This window comes from Vipera ursinii (genome assembly GCF_947247035.1).
Source record: "Vipera ursinii genome assembly, chromosome: 7".
Taxonomy (NCBI): Eukaryota; Metazoa; Chordata; class Lepidosauria; order Squamata; family Viperidae; genus Vipera; species Vipera ursinii.
The window spans coordinates 10205032-10222431 of record NC_139521.1 but is presented as its reverse complement, the minus strand read 5'-3'; the positions used below and the strand labels follow the sequence as shown (position 1 = coordinate 10222431).

The 17400-nt window shown below is 44.4% G+C and overlaps 1 protein-coding gene across 1 annotated transcript in view; it reads left to right on the top strand.

Moving 5' to 3' along the window:
• KDR (kinase insert domain receptor) overlaps positions 1 to 17400 on the top strand; it is a gene marked incomplete at its 5' end in the record, with an annotated part of 58972 nt that overhangs the window by 18363 nt on the left and 23209 nt on the right. The window contains 8 exons of the mRNA XM_083368019.1: positions 57 to 168; positions 1348 to 1511; positions 4250 to 4406; positions 8466 to 8589; positions 9476 to 9584; positions 12485 to 12829; positions 14353 to 14499; positions 17244 to 17375. Of these exons, the coding sequence (XP_083224145.1) occupies positions 57 to 168; positions 1348 to 1511; positions 4250 to 4406; positions 8466 to 8589; positions 9476 to 9584; positions 12485 to 12829; positions 14353 to 14499; positions 17244 to 17375 (1290 nt within the window). The remainder of the gene's footprint in view (positions 1 to 56; positions 169 to 1347; positions 1512 to 4249; positions 4407 to 8465; positions 8590 to 9475; positions 9585 to 12484; positions 12830 to 14352; positions 14500 to 17243; positions 17376 to 17400) is intronic.

Here is a 17400-nt window from a genome sequence, read left to right as displayed (position 1 = left end):
TATTATCACCTCTATTGTCCATTGTTTTAAATAATTGTCTTTTAACTTTTTGACAGAAAAGCCTTTTCTCTTTTTGGGTAAAATGCCACTTCTGGTGGAGACAATTCTCAGGCAACCAGCTAAAGTTCCTGTATTATTCAAAGCATATCCACCTCCAGAAGCAAAATGGTAAGAACCTGAGCAAATATTATTCTTTTTTTAGCTTCTCCCCCTTACTATATACAATCACCTAGACACATTGAAGTTCTAAAAGAAAATGCCGAGCTTCTGATTTCTTTGTGAACAGCTGTTGAAAGCACACTCGGTAATAAAGTTTTATTTATTTTTTATTAGTAAAGGTAAAGGTTCCCCCGCACATGCGTGCTAGTCGTTTCCAACTCTAGGGGCCGGTGCTCATCTCCGTTTCAAAGCCGAAGAGCCAGCTCCACATTAGCAATTCAAACAGCAATTCTCCACATTAACACCAAACTATGCTGTATTTCACCCCCGATAATGCTTCAGTTAAACAGTTACATCCTATATTTGGTGAGCTCTTTCCTTTTTGAAGGAGATAGTGGAACAGAAATGTGAAAAATAGAAAGATAGATAGATAGATAGATAGATAGATAGATAGATAGATAGATAGATAGATGATAGATAGATAAAAAAAATTAAAATGAACTCAGTGCCTGATTCTTAAAAAGGTAAAGGTAAAGGTTCCCCTGCACATGCGTGTTAGTCGTTTCCAACTCTAGGGTCCGGTGCTCATCTCCGTTTCAAAGCCGAAGAGCCAGTGCTTGTCCGAGGACGTCTCCGTGGTCATGTGGCCGGCATGACCAGACGCCAAAGGCGCACGGAGCAGTTACCTTCCCACCATAGTGGTCCCTATTTTTCTACTTGCATTTTTTACACGCTTTCAAACTGCTAGGTTGGCAGAAGCTGGGATGAGTAACAGGCACTCACTCTGTTACGTGGCACTCGGGTTTCGACCTGCCAAACTGCCAATCTTCTGATCGACAAGCTCAGCGTCCTAACCCACTGAGCCACCGCATCCCTGTGCTTTTGTTATTATGGTGATGTTATTTACTGCAAAACTATACGCTTAGTGTTTAACTGCTTCCTTTTTCTTTTAAATTTATCTGTTCAGACAAATGAAAATCCCTATTTAGCCCTGAAATTCTCTGACAATTGCAAATAGATAACTTCCCCCCCCCAACCCTGACCTAATCTTAGGAATATTTTGCAGGCAAAATTAGATTCTCTCATTGCCTTGTCCTGAGAATATAGAAAGCAGAAGGCGGTTAGATTGTTTTATGATCAGTTCTCTATCCTCCTCTTTCAAGCCACGGAATCAACTATGTTTTGCAGGTACAAAAATGGAGAAGCCATTGTCGCAAATCGTACCATGAAACTTGGTTACTCTTTAATGATTACTGAGATGAGTGAAAAGGATGCTGGGAATTACACCGTCGTGCTGACCAATCCCATTAACAAGCAGCGTGAGAAGCACACGTTTCATCTAGTGGTAAATGGTAAAATCTTGTTCCATTTAAAAAAAAAGCTACACTTTCTGCAATTGCTAATAAACCGGGGGGAGGGGGGAAAGTGGTATCACTTGATGCCGGCATCAAGTTCCCTTCGTCCAGTGCGCTCCCACAGGGAGGGACTGTAGCCAAGAAATTAAAAGACGCTTGCTCCTGGGGTGGAAAGCCATGGCAAATCTAGACAGCACACTAAAAAGAAGAGACATCACCCTGTCAACAAGAGTGAGTATAGTCAAGGCTATGGTCTTCCCAGTTGAAATGTATGGCTGTGAAAGTTGGACCATAAGAAAGGCTGAGTGCCAAAGAATTGAGGCCTTTGAACTGTGGTGCTGGAGAGGACTCCTGCGAGTCCCTTGGACTGGAAGGTGATCAAACCGGTCAGTCCTAGAGGAGATCAACCCTGACTGCTCTTTAGAAGGTCAGATCCTGAAGCTAAAACTCAAATACTTTGGCCACCTAATGAGAAGGAAGGACTCACTGGAGAAGAGCCTAATGCTGGGAAAGATTGAGGGCAATAGAAGAAGGGGACGACAGAGAATGAGGTGGCTGGATGGAGTCACTGAAGCAGTAGGCGTGAGTTTAAAGGGACTCCAGAAGATGGTAGAGGATAGGAAGGCCTGGAGGAACGTTGTCCATAGGGTCGCGATGGGTCGGACATGACTTCACAGCTAACAACAACATATAGGGGCAGATGCGTTTTTTTTATTTCACTTCAGGAACCTCCTCTGTTTATTTATTTTTGGAGGAGGAGAGGAACGAGGCAGCCTTTTGAAAATCCAATTTTGTTACAGAAAGAATGTCGTTTTCAATTCGCTGTATATTTTGGTTTGGGCTTTGTGTCTTGGTCTTTTCCTGTCTTCATGCTTCTTCTTACTCCTGGACTACATTGTTTACTTCCCATTACCTCGCCCATCCTGCCGTCTTCAGCTTCACCCTTTGCATTCCTTCTTCCTTTGCATCCTCAAGAAACTTCCTTGCCTTTGCTTTAAAAAAATAAATAAATTAAAAATATCCAGGGTGGTGGTTCAGGAAGAACAGCACCCCACAATTAGCAACTACCATACCCAAGTACTGCTATGGGGTGATGTTGGTCACTTAGTAAGAAAGGGGCGATGCTGGCTGAACCGGTGTTCATGAAATGGACAGTCATTTGTCCAGAATTGTATAAGGTCTCCTGCTTCTACATGGGGTTGGACTAGAAGACCTCCAAGGTCCCTTCCCACCCTTTCTGTTATTCGGTTCAATGCTTCAGGATGGTAACAAGGAGCAGAGAGCAGCTTGTCCCTTTCAGAATCTGACTGCACCTAAGGAAGAACCAAATATATAAATGTCGTGAATTATTTTCTGATCCTTTAACTGTGTGACAAATGATTTCTCTCTCTCTCTCTCTCTCTCTCTCTCCCTCTCTCTCTCTCTCCCTCTCTCTCCCTCCCTCCCCCTCTCTCTCTCTCTCCCTCTCTCTTCCCCCCTCTCTCTCCCTCCCTCTCTCTCTCCCTCTCTCTCCCCCCCTCTCTCCCCCCCTCTCTCTCTCCCTCCCCCTCTCTCTCCCTCTCCCTCTCTCTCCCTCTCTCTTTCTCTCTCCCTCTCTCTCTCTCTCCCTCTCTCTCTCTCCCCCCCTCTCTCTCTCTCCCTCCCTCTCTCTCTCTCTCCCTCTCTCTCTCTCTCTCTCCCTCCCTCTCTCTCTCCCTCTCTCTCTCCCCCCCCCTCTCTCTCTCTCCCTCCCTCTCCCTCTCTCTCCCTCTCTGTCCCTCTCTCTCTCTCTCTCTCTCTCCCTCCCTCTCTCTCTCTCTCCCTCTCTCTCTCCCTCCCTCCCTCCCTCCCTCCCTCCCTCTCTCTGCCACGATGCATTCCAGGGCAACATTCTGTCTTTTCTCCTAGAAATGAATTAACCTTTCACTTAAATGAAATGAACCTTTATTGCCAAAGTACAACTATGTGTACACTGAGATTAGCTGAGCCTCCCTTTGTGCTCCCACCCCCCAACACACAGTGACAACAAACCCTCCATCTTACTACATCATGTGAACCAACTACACCACACACCGGCCTCCCAAGTCAATTCTGCATAAAATTCACAAAAGTTCACAAAAGTTATTTCCCATTCAAAAGCCTAACAGCCCATGGATTGGAATAAGGAAAGAAAGGGACTAAATAGCTGATTGGGGGGGGGGGAAGGCCACCATTGGGTTGGTTGGCATGCAGCCCTAAGTCATAATGTGCTTGCTTATTTTTCATTTAGTAGGAAGTGCAAACCAAACTTGGTTTAACATTCCAGTTGAAGATTGAGTTCATTGTCCTGTTATTATTCCCTGTACTTGGTAGTTAGGAGACAGAGGATACAAGCCATTGATGACTTCTCCTACAGTACCATCAATTTGTCAAATCCCATATCTAACAGTCTCCATCAGATCTTCATTAAGGCATCATTTGCAGAAAGTTTCCTTTTTCAAGTCCTAAATCTCTTGGCTCATCCAGGGTTGGCAAACATTAAAGTTTCCTTTAATGAAAGGGAACAGAAAGGAAAAGCTAGACATTGTTTCTTATTAGTCAGTGAAGGAGCAAAAAGGAGAAATACCGGTGGCCAGCCCTGATTAAATAGATTTCTGTTTGAAATTGCAGCAATGAATGTTCTTCAACGTTCTGATTTTCAAAGCATGTCCATCTCTTCTCACAGAATTGCTTCCTGCTGACCGCTGCTCATTTATTTATCTTTTTCCCTCTGGCAGTTCCACCTCAGATTGGGGAGAATGCTCTCCTGTCTTCTGTGGATTCCTACAAGTATGGCTCCACCCAAATTCTCACGTGTACAGTGTACGCGGTCCCAATGGTGAGCCACATTCACTGGTACTGGCAATTGGAGGAAGAATGCACTTTCAATCCGCAGTAAGTAGAACGCAATTTCCCCACATTCGATTTAATACAGTTATATTGCGCCGGCGACTTGTTTAGATCTCTCTTCACAAATCTGTTCTCTTCTGATCCTTGGGAAAATTCTTTCCCCGGAAGTGAGTGAGGCAGCCTCCCCCTTCTCCTAGTCTTCTGAAAAGGGGTTAAAACATGGTTCTCTAACCATGGGTGGGGAACCCCAAAGAGTTGTGGGGTTGATTAGTGTCACAAGAGCCCGTCCTTTGCCTTTGTCCACCAAATTTTAACAGGGTTAATCTTGCCTCCTTAAAAATATTATATCTATATATCTATCTATACATCTCTCTCTCTCTCTCTCTCTCTCTCTCTCTCAAGAGAGAGAGAGAGAGAGAGAGAGAGAGAGAGAGAGAGAGAGAGAGAGAGAGAGAGACCTAGGGATGCGGTGGCTCAGTGGGTTAGGACGCTGAGCTTGTCGATCAGAAGGTCGGCAGTTTGGCGGGTCGAATCCCGAGTGCCGCATAACAGATTGAGTGCCTGTTACTCGTCCCAGCGACTGCCAACCTAGCAATTCGAAAGCACGTAAAAATGCAAGTAGAAAAATAGGGACCACTACGGTGGGAAGTTAACAGCGTTCCATGCGCCTTTGGCGTCTAGTCATGCCGGCCACATGACAACGGAGACGTCCTCGGACAAGCACTGTCTCTTCGGCTTTGAAACGGAGATGAGCACCGGCCCCTAGAGTCGGAAACGACTAGCACGCATGTGCGGGGGAACCTTTACCTTTACCTTCATATATCTATATCTATATCTATATCTATATCTATATCTATATCTATATCTATATCTATATCTATATCTATATATCTATATCTATATCTATATCTATATCTATATCTATATCTATATCTATATCTATATCTATATCTATCTATCTATCTATCTATCTATCTATCTATCTATGTATCTAGATAGATAGATAGATATAGATATAGATATAGATATAGATATAGATATAGATATAGATATATACAATGCTTTTTTTGTAAAACAAAAAGGTGCCGGAACTCACACATGTCATACAACCCGCCTTGCCTACCCTACAAGGTTCCATCCAAAAAAAGGTGCTGGAACTCCATTCTGAGCGTTCTATGACAAAAAAAGTCCTGGATATATAGATATAGATATATAGATATAGATAATACCTGTTAAAATTTAGTGGACAAAGGCAAAGGAAGGGCTCTTGCCTCCATGTATGTATGTATGTATGTATGTATGTATGTATGTGTGTATATAGATAGGTAGATAGATAAAATTTAACTCAAAAATTTGACTCTAAAAATTTTATTTTTTTTATATACTGTTTTATATGTCAAATGTTTTATTGTTCACCACCCAGAACCTCTCTTTGAGAGAGATGGATGGTTTAGAAGTGTGAAATGTAAATAAACAAACTAATCTTCAACTACCGTCCAGTTATGCCACAAGTCAAAACTACTTAAGATTCCTTCCAGCTTTACTGTGTGCCAGATTTTGGCTATAGATGACTGCTAACTTTCCACTTTGGAAGGTTTTATTCTTGTCCATACATACCACAGGTCTGTAATGTTTCTCCCCCCTGCCCCTCCCCCCCAGTTTTCTCTTCTTTTGGCTGGATGTCTTATCTTTGTGAAAGTGAATGTCAGCGGAAGCCCCTTGATTGATGGTAGGCGTGATAGAGTGCCCGTCTGACAAAGGGCCACTTCGCCTCCCTTATCTGAATTTTGCACAAGAACAGACTTCCTTTCAGAATAAAGAAAAGAAAAGAAAAAGAAATTTGTTTTCCTGTTGTTGTTTTGAAAATAGCTTCCTTTCTGTCTTCTTCCTTTGGTGTCTTAACTATTTCCTATGTAAGGTCCAGAGAAATATTGATTCCTATGTTAATCTTTGCCTTTCTTTTAACAAAATTAGCTCCGACTGTTGATTTTAGGAATGGAGGTTTATTTGCAAAAGCACTGTTTCTTACCTTTAATATCTAACTGGGCTGAGCTGGCCAAAAAGAGGAAAACATATCTTGAGGGTCTTCGCGCACGGGAACAAGGGCTTTTAAGCATCGGATAAGAGTTTATGTATGATCCCAAAGGGACGCGGTGGCTCAGTGGGTTAGGACGCTGAGCTTGTCGATCAGAAGGTCGGCAGTTTGACGGGTCGAATCCCGAGTGCCGCGTAACAGAGTGAGTGCCTGTTACTTGTCCCAGCTTCTGCCCACCTAGCAGTTCGAAAGCACGTAAAAATGCAAGTAGAAAAACAGGGACCACTACGGTGGAAAGGTAACAGCGCTCCGTGCGCCTTTGGCATCTAGTCATACCAGCCACATGACCACGGAGACGTCCTCGGACAAGCGCTGGCTCTTCGGCTTTGAAACGGAGATGAGCACCGGCCCCTAGAGTCGGAAACGACTAGCACGCATGTGCGGGGGAACCTTTACCTTTACCTTTTTATAATCCCAAAATAGGAGATGCCGAAAAATATTGCAGCAGATAAGACATTTTTTGCCCTTCAGTGTTATACCTAACCAGTTGAGGATGCTGTTCAGTAGTGCCTTGAATACTTGTCTCTGCTTGCTGCGGCTGTTCTGAAGAATGCTTTACTCAGCATTCTTGGAACTGAATGTTGCACAGCTGCAGGCCACAGAAGTTGAGAAAAGAATAGCGGAATAACAAAATTTGAAGTGACCTTGGAGGTCTTCTAGTCCAACCCCCTGCTCAAGCAGGAAAGCCTGTATCCTTTCAGAAAATGGTTGCCCAATTGCTTCTTAAAAACCTCCAGTGTTGGAAGCACCCACAATTTCTAGAGGCAAGTTGTTCTACTGATTAATTGTTCTCACTGTCAGGAAGTTTCCCCCTAGTTCTAGGTTGATTCTCTTCTTAGTTTCCATCCGTTGCTTCTTGTCCTGCCTTCAAGTGCTTTGGAGGATAGGTTGACCCCCTCCTCTCAGTGGACGCCCCCTCAAATATTAGAACACTGCTATCATGGTTCTTCTCTTCACTAGACTAGCCATGCCCACTTTCTGTAACTGTTCTTCATATGTTTTAGCTTCCAGTCTCCTAATCATCTTTGTTGCTTTTCTCTGCGCTCTTTCTAGACGAGTCTAAGCAACCTTTTTGTATCGTGGTGACCAAGTTTGTTTGCACAATCAGATATTCTCATGGACTCACTCTATTCATAAAGCACCTATAGGTAACTTCTACCTCCCTAACTCCACCTTCAGCTGTCAAGCACCCATGGATCAGTTGATCCATGGATCAGCTGATCAGCGAGCTACTGCATATATTGGCAGTGAGATCTTAATGAGATGGTTTCATTTCTCTACTCCAAGTGATTCACAGAAAGTGAGATGACTGGTACATGGGTTTTAACCTCACTTTAATGACAATTTATATTAATTAATTAATTAATAGAATTAATTAATTCATCGTTCATTCATTCATTCAATTTCTGTGGCCACCAGTCTTAGTCAATGAGTCTGGGTGGCTTACAGTTCAAAAACTATATTAGTTAAAACTGCTGAAAACTTTTTAAAAGAATAAAAACAAAAACACTCAAAAGATCTAAATTAAACATATAGGGCAAAATTCCTGAGCCAGCGTGGCTCATCTTGGAAATCTCTCCCTTTCCCCTCAGCATGGCTGGGTCAGGAATTCTGGGAGTTGAAGTCCACGAGTCATAAAAGAGCCAAGGTTGCCTACCATGGCCTAGGCTGCTTTATGACTGGTGGACTTCGACTCCCATAATTCCTCAGCCAGCCTAGCTCAGCTTGGAAACCTCTCCCTTTCCCCTCAGCATGGCTGGCTCAGGAATTCTGGGAGTTGAAGTCCACGAGTCATAAAAGAGCCAAGGTTGCCTATCCCTGATATAGGGGCAAGATATCTGGCCAGTTAACAAACTTAATGTATTGTAGAGAGAATGTTCCACAATGTTCCACAATGAACATTGCAAGGTAGTTTGCCACCTGCTGTTAACAATTGTGATACTTTTGTTGTGATAATTTTGTTAGCAGAGCATAGATGTATAAGATGACATTTCTTATATTTTTCTCAGCCGAGCTGGAATCGGGAATAATCCCTATGCGTGTAAGAAATGGAAAACCATAGCAGACCGAAGGGGTGGAAATCAGATTGAGATCTTAAAAGATCAGTTTGTTGCTGTTGCTGGAAAAATGAAGGTGAGATATTGATTTTCTTATTTGCTGTTTGCAAAGCTGTTGGAAAGTTTGGTAGCAGACCTTAAGTTGCTACATTGCAATTCTTGCTGTGCATCAATAAGATTTTTAATATGACATGAGAAGCAATATAGAAATTACGATGATGACAGTCCTATATTTGTTTATTTGGAGTCAAGCCCCATAAGATAATGGCTTTTCTCTAGTAACTATGCAGTTTCCTTGTATAGCAGGGTTCTTTAAACTTGGCAACTTTAAGACTTGTGGACTTCAACTCCCAGAATTCGTCAGCCAGCTGAGGACTTCTGGGAGTTGAAGTCCATAAGTCTTAAAGTTGCCAAGTTTGAAGACACTGCATTATTGCTTCAAGCTGCAATTTTAAGCAACATTATTTAATATCTTTCTCTATTTATGTGACAATTCTTAGGTCAATGATTCGATTCTTAGCAGGAAATTCATTCTGAACTCATTGGGTCTACGTTTTATATGAGTCAGGGTTAATTCTGATCAGTGGAGTATGGAAAGATGTGTGCTGTTTTTTCAGCTTCACTTCATCTCTGGATTTTTATGGGCCACAATAAACTTGTCTCTTGACCATTGTTGCAAGAGAGTCGAGGAATGATCAACAGTTTTACTTCTATTCACCCCAGAGGGTAGCCAACTGATCATCTAAATTTCAGATGCCAATAGGATGCGTCAAGCAAGGGTGGATTTGTGTCACGATAGAAGGAGTAGCCAAGGATAAACTAATAGGATGCCATGTTCCATTGACTCATTTTGCAAAAGACCAGCTCACCATTTTAGCCTTAAACCTCTTGACTTTTTCTTTTTCTTTTTAAAGTAAATTTATTGTTTAATCATAGAGCCCGCTTGGCTTTTTCTCTTGTAGACTGTTAGCAGCCTCACCGTTCAAGCAGCAAATGTGTCCACCTTGTACAGGTGTGTAGCAAATAATAAAGCCGGAGAGGGTGAAAGAGTCATCTCTTTTCATGTAACTAGTAAGTCTTGCTTTCTGAACACACCTACCGCATTTTTCTAAGCATGCCCTCCTGTTGATTAAGTGTGCGTAGAAATACTTCCCCGATGAATGTCAAAGATCATGGCGGGAAGGCCAGGTTTTTTTGGGGGGGATCAAGGAACACCCAGTCTGTTTTGGCGGGTTCAAAAAACCTTCCAGATTTGGGGGGGGGATGTTTCAGAAATTGAAATTTATTTATTATTTATTATTTAATTTAATTTGTATACCGCCCTTCTCCTTGGTAAGGACTCAGGGCGGTTCACAGGGCATATATAAAAAAGACAATACAAAAATTAAAAAAGATTAAACCCATGCCCAGTTAAAAACAGTAATACAAATCTAAAACGACAAATTAAAACCCATAATCCCCCATCAGGCCAGACCAGCCATTTCAAATAGGTGGGTCTTCAGGCCCCGACGGAAAGTTCGGAGGTCTGATGCCGTCCGGAGCTCCACCGGCAGTTGGTTCCATAATGCCGGAGCGCCCACAGAGAAGGCCCTCCCCCTGGGGGCCACCAGTCGGCATTCCTTGACTGGCGGCACCCTGAGGAGGCCTTCTCTGTGGGAACGCACAGGGCGGAGGGGAGTTGATGCCGGCAGCAGGTGGTCCCTGAGGTATCCCGGACCCATGCCATGTAAGGACTTAAAGATCGTAACCAAAACCTTGAACCTCACCCGAAAGACAACTGGTAACCAATGCAGCTCGCGGAGCAAAGGTGTAACATGGGAGTACCGGGAAACTCCCAAGACAACTCTCGCGGCCGCATTCTGTACCAGTTGGAGCCTCCGAGTGGTCTTCAAGGGAAGCCCCATGTAGAGAGCATTACAGTAGTCAAGGCGAGAGGTCACGAGCGCATGAGTGACCGTACACAGGGCATCCTGGTTCAGATAGGGTCGCAACTGGTGCACCAGGCGAACCTGGGCGAAAGCCCCCCTAGTCACGGCCACTATATGATCTTCCAGGGTGAGCCGTGAATCTAGGAGGACTCCCAAGTTGCGAGCCCTATCCACGGGGGGTAAGAGCTCACCCCCCATAGAAAGAGATGGAACATTTTGAATGTCCCGGGATGCCGGAATGTACAGCCACTCAGTCTTGTCAGGGTTGAGTTGAAGTCTGTTCCTCCCCATCCAGACCCGAACCGCCTCCAGGCAACGGGACATCACAGCGAGGGCATCACTGGGGTGGTTTGGGGTTGAAATAAAAAGTTGGGTATCATCGGCATATTGATGATACCCAACTCCAAAACCACGAATGATCTCACCCAGCGGTTTCATATAGATGTTGAACAGGAGGGGCGAGAGGACCGACCCCTGAGAAACTCCACAAGCGAGAGTTCTAGGGGTCGACCTCTGCCCCCCTGCCAACACCGACTGCGAGCATCCCAGGAGATAGGAGGAGAACCACTGAAAAACTGTGCCTCCCACTCCCAATCCCCTGAGACGCCGCAGCAAGATACCATGGTCGATGGTATCGAAAGCCGCCGAGAGGTCTAATAGGACTAGGACAGAGGAATATCCCCTATCCCGAGCCCTCCAGAGATCATTCACCAGAGCGACCAATGCCGTCTCCGTGCTGTGCCCGGGCCTGAAACCCGATTGGTAAGGGTCCAGATAATCCGCTTCATCCAGGACCAAAGGGAGCTGATGCGCCACCGCACTCTCAACAACCTTCGCAAGAAAGCGAAGGTTGGAGACTGGACGAAAGTTGTTCAATACAGCTGGGTCCAGGGCAGGCTTCTTGAGGAGAGGTCTCACCACCGCCTCCTTCAAGAAATGGGACGCCTGGTGTCAAAGGTCAGGCTTAAACCTTTCCTCAAGGGAGAGGTTTTCTCAGAAGTTTAACTTTCATCCACCCTGGTTGAAAGAAAGTTCTTTCCAGCCTGTAGCCCATTCTTGAAGTAGCCAGTAGAAATACAGTCCACTCATTTTCTCAATGAACATTTCCAGGAAAATAATAATAATAATAATAATAATAATAATAATAATAATAATAATAATAATAATAATAATAATAAATTATTATTATTATTATTATTATTATTATTATTATTATTATTATTATTATTATTATTATTATTATTATTATTATAAAAAGCTTAAGATGGCGGCCTCAGTTTCTTGATCAAAACCTTCTTCATTTTTCATACATGTGAAATGGGGTGAGGCTTTGCCTGAGTGATTATGGATGCTTTCCCAGTGCTTTTTTTGTAAAAGAAAAAGGTGCCAGAACTCACACACATCATACAACCCGCCTTGCCTACCCTACAAGGTTCCATCCAAAAAAAGGTGCCGGAACTCCGTTCTGAGCGTTCTATGAGAAAAAAAGCCCTGTGCTTTCCTATTAGAGGCCTCTGAAGAGATCTCAGAATATTTCAATATAAGACTCATCAAGCATTATTCTGTTTTTAGGGCATGACAGGCAATGGCTCTCTGATAATTTCCTTTAGATCAGGGATCCCCAATCCCTGGACTGCAACCCACTGTCGGGCTGTGGCCTATTTACAACCAGGCCGCACCAATGGCAGGGTGGCACACATGCACGCGCACAGCTGGACTCGCGCGAGTGGCGGGCTGGCTGCGCTTTATAACTCGCACACTGCACCTCACACGGCTGGGGCGGGGCGGGGGGGAAGAGGGGAACCGGGCTGCGCGAGTGGCGGGTTGGTAGTGCGCAGCTCCACTAGTCGAGCTGCGCGTGCATGCGTGTGGAGGCCGGTCTGCCACTCACGTGAGTTGAGCTGTGTGCACGCATGAGCCCAGCGCTCGTGTGTCCCAGTTCCCTCTCTCCCTCAACTGGGCTGCCAAACCGCAAAGGTTGGGGGGGGCACTGCTTTAGGTCCTTTCTGACTCTTTCTTTTATTCTCATTCTTTCCTTCCCAGGAGGCCTTGAGATCAGCCTCCAGCCTCAAGGCCAGCCTACTAAGAAGCACAACGTAACCTTGCAATGCACCGCAGACAAGCACACCTTCCAAAACCTCACCTGGTTTAAATTCAGCCCTCGCGCTTCAGGGACTGGCTTGGAGAGAGTTCCTATGCCTGTTTGCAAGAATTTGGAGGCCCTCCAGAAACTAAACGGCACCACCACAAAGGTCAATAGGGAGAACGTTACCCTGAGTCTCTTCCTCCACAACATCACCCTCCAAGATAGCGGGGAATACGTGTGCATCGCTGTGGACACAAAGAGTAAAACTCAACACTGCCTTGTGAAACATCTCACCATTCATGGTAAGCTCAATGCTGTCTGACCAGCTGGGGGAAATGTTGCATTCAGTTTTATTTGATTTATTTCTCACCCAAATTGAATCCACTTAACAGTAGGCCAAAACAATGATCATATAATAACAATAGAGTTGGAAGGGACCTTGGGGGTCTTCTAGTCCAACTCCCTGCTCAGGTAGTAAATCCTATACCCATGGTGGCAAACCTATGGCACGCGTGGGCCTTCTCTGTGGGCACGTGCACCGTCGCCCCAGTCCTAGGCCCTCAGCTGGGTTTTATAAAACCTTTTCATTTTAGATCTCTGCCTCCCTGTGCAAAGAAAAAAAAAGGTTCGTTCAATCAATCAATTTCAACTTCTCGCGGGGAAAAAAAGATCTTGCAAAGTTGGAATTGATTGATTGAACTTTTTAGTCCTACCCAGTCTGCCGTTATCACTGCAGCCACGCCCACCCAGTGGGCCATGCCCACCCGACACCCGATGATACGTAAGTGGGTTTTGGGTTGCAGTTTGGGCACTCCATCTCTAAAAGGTTCGCCATCACTGCCCTAGACCATTTCAGACAAGTGGTTGTCCAGCCTCTTCTTAAAAACGTCCAGTGTTGGAGCAGTCACAACTTCCGGAGGCAGGTTGTTCCACTGATTATGGATGAGGGGGTTCACCCCTGTTTCTGTATATGCTCCTAGCATTAACTCTAGTGTCCCCCTAAGTGCTCTACAGCAAGGACAGTTAATTTTATTGGTAGGCAAAGACTCTATATGGTGTACACAGAGTGCCCGTCAAGTTTTGTCCAATGGCAAGCTTGGAAATCACCCTATAATTTTCATGTGTTTCCCAGGCTCCAAATAACAGGAAATTGTGCTGTCAGTTTCAACAGTCATTGTCCAACGAGGCCGCCCTAGAGCAATTTAACACTTAAGCAGCGATCATTGTGGAAAGCCAGAAAATACAGATCAAAATGCAGCATTACCAAAATAAACATATTTAAGATTGTTCTCAAAGTGTGTCTTTTCTTGCAGGTTTATTTACTGTGTAAACCATTGGTTGGGTTGTGCAACTTTGTGGGGCCAAAGGCTACAATAGAACTTGAACGATGTGCAAGAGACCGCACTCCGAAAGTAATGGGTGTTGGCTAGAGCAAAAAGTGCATTTGATTTCATTTTACAGTGAATGGAAATCAAGTTGAGTTAGTATGACTACATTCGCGATGAGTTCCCTGGTTTTTTGATTTTTTACTTTAACCATTAAATTTGATCAGATTTATCCTAGGGGCTGTATTCCCATCTCCCAGGGATTTAGGTTGTGTGTCTGAAATAAATTAGAAATTTGATTGGCACAAAACAAATTCCCTGTATTTGCGCTGGAACATTTTGTGTTCATTCTGCAATTGTAGGAAAGAACTTAGAGCAAGGCTACTAACCGTTGTAATCCTCCCATTGACCACAATGAAGCATCAGTTGCTTTCAAGTTTGCCTTCCTAAAGGGGCATGTTCCAGGACCTGCTCTTAACCTCTGTATTTCTTGCAAACAGAACCGGTGGCACCCACCATTACAGGACTCCCTCAGAATCAGACCACAAACATTGGCGAAACCATAGAGGTTGTTTGCACAGCAAGTGGCATCCCTTCCCCACACATCACTTGGTTTAAAAACAACAATTCTCTTATTGAAGATTCAGGTGAGGAAGTCCTCTTCTACCCAATTGCCTGTTGACGTTGCAAAACTCCACGTATTGCTTATCCAAGAAATACTTTTTTTTCTGTTAGCGTCTCTTAAATGCTCCTATCAGTCCTTATTGATCGTTCAGTGGACAAAATTGTGATGCCGTTGGGAGGCAGGCTTTATTTCTGCTCCCCCCCCCCTTCCGACATCTACTACCTTTCCTGCCGATGCCTGTTAGTTATATCTTTTAATAAGAGCTACCTTAATTTCTTGCCCAATTCTAACCCCAGTAAACCATCAATTTTATTCACAAGGAGCATTATACACTTCACTTATCATGTCGAAGGGTTGCACCGTGAAAACCATTGCCGTTGATTTATTTTTGGGGGTTAAACAAAATGACTAAACAAAAGAAAAAATTGACAAAAAAACCCTGATTAAATGAAAAATGATACAAGATATATAAGTCCCAGCAGGAGAAATAGATGTCCAAAGTCCAACCAACTATATTGGTTAATTATATTTACAGTTCTCAGATTGGTACTGAGGTCCCACACTTTGATTGGAAACCTCTGCTAGGACTAGAAATGTGTTGAGCTGGTTTCAATCATATTGTATCACCATTATCATGACTATATATGTCTCAGGGCTGTACCTCAGCAGAAAAATCAAGTCCAAAAAAGACAAATAGACTTTAAGCCAGAATTATTTTTGTTAGGAATAACAGGAGCAAATTATGAGAAAGACTGTACGTATTTAATTTTACATGTACTGACTGCAGCAAGAATTGTATTTGCCCAAGGTTGGAAAAATGAAAACTTACTAACTGAAGAAGAACTAATTAAGAACATTTTAGAAATGGATAGATTGACTTTAAGGATAAAAGAGAAAGAAGATTCAGTGTATTTTAGAACATGGGATAGTTTTTATCAATCGCTAGAAAAATGAGTTAGGGAGAAAGGAATGTGATATGTAACACTGAATATATACTAGTAAGAAAAAGACTGTTGAGCGATTAATTAACATTGTTTATGATAATTAGTTACTATTCATTGTTTTTTTAAAATACACGAATTCAGACAACATGCTGTTTGCTACATATTAAGAATGTTATTTTAAAAAATCCTAACCCTAACCCCGACCCCACCCTATTCCCAATCCTATAAAAAGTAATAATACTGTATATATACATATATAAAAATAAAAGGGACGCGGTGGCTCAGTGGGTTAGGACGCTGAGCTTGTCGATCAGAAGGTCGGCAGTTTGGCGGGTCGAATACCGAGTGCAGCGTAGCAGAGTGAGCGCCTGTTACTCATCCCAGCTTCTGCCAACCCAGCAGTTCGAAAGCACGTAAAAATGCAAGTAGAAAAATAGGGACCACTACGGTGGGAAGGTAACGGCGTTCCGTGCGCCTTTGGCATCTAGTCATGCCGGCCACATGACCACGGAGCCGTCCTCGGACAAGCGCTGGCTCTTCGGCTTTGAAACGGAGATGAGCACCGGCCCCTAGAGTCGGAAACGACTAGCACGCATGTGCGGGGGTACCTTTACCTTTATATAAATAAAAATCAAGTCCAGAGAGTAATCCATTCAATCAATCAGAATAGAACTGGAAGAGACCTTGGAGGTCTTCTAGTCAGGGGTGTCAAACTCAATTTCATTGAGGGCTGCATCAGCATTGCGGTTGCCCTCAGGGGGCCGGGTGGGTGTGGCCTGGGTGGGCATGGCCTACTGTGTGGGCGTGTCTAAAGTGCGTATGGCCTACTGGGTGGGCATGGCCAGCTCTCCATCGTTCGCATCAAGGCTGCCTATGGGGGCCTGGGCAGGAGTGGGACAGATCTGAGGGTCTCTGGCAGAAGGAGGGTCTCTGGGCCAGAGCCAAGGCAGTGGGGACCGTTCCCTCACTGTTTCCAGGATGGCTTCATGGGCCACATGAAACCACTTCACGGGCCGGATCTGGCCCCCGGGCCTTGTGTTTGACATGTCTGTTCTAGTCCAACCTCTTGCTCCAGCAGGAAACCCTATACCAGACATGTCAAACACAAGGCCCGGGGGCCGGATGCGGCCCGTGAAGTGGTTTCATGTGGCCCGCGAAGCCATCCTGGAAACAGTGAGGGAACGGCCCCCACTGCCTTGGCCCTGGCCCAGAGACCCTCCTTCTGCCAGAGACCCTCAGATCTGTCCCACTCCTGCCCAGGCCCCCATAGGCACCCTTGATGCGAACGATGTAGAGCTGGCCATGCCCACCCAGTAGCCCTTACGCACTCTAGCCACACCCACCCAGTAGGCCACACCCACCCAGGCCACACCCACCCGGCCCCTTGAGGGCAACCGCAATGCTGATGCGGCCCTCAGTGAAATTGAGTTTGACACCCCTGCCCTATACCATTTCAGACAAATGGCTGTCCAATCTGTTCTTAAAAACCTCCAGTGATGAAGCACCCACAACTTCTGAAGACAATCTGTTCCACTGCTTAATTGTTCTCACCGTTAGGAAGTTTCTCCTTAATTCCAGGTTGCTCATCCAGATAAGTTCAGGTTCAGATAAATGCTACCTCCAGCTCTGCAGGTTCAGTTATTCAAAAAGAAAACGTAATGTGGAGTTTTAGAATGCTCCAACTTGGTTTTCTTTCATGTGGGATGAGAAGATAGTCCAAAACTAGAAATACTTATTTACCTCAGTATATTTATTTTAACCACAGAGTCGACCAAGTTATAGCAAAATAAAAGTTCTTTCTCCTTCTTGTGTCTGCTACAAGGTATTGTCCTGAAAGATGGGAACCAACGTCTCACCATACAAAGGGTGAGAAAGGAAGATGAAGGCCTTTATATGTGCGACGCCTGCAATGTCCTGGGTTGTACAAAAGCAGCTGCATTTTTTGAAGTGGAAGGTTAGTGGCACTATGCATTTCCAGG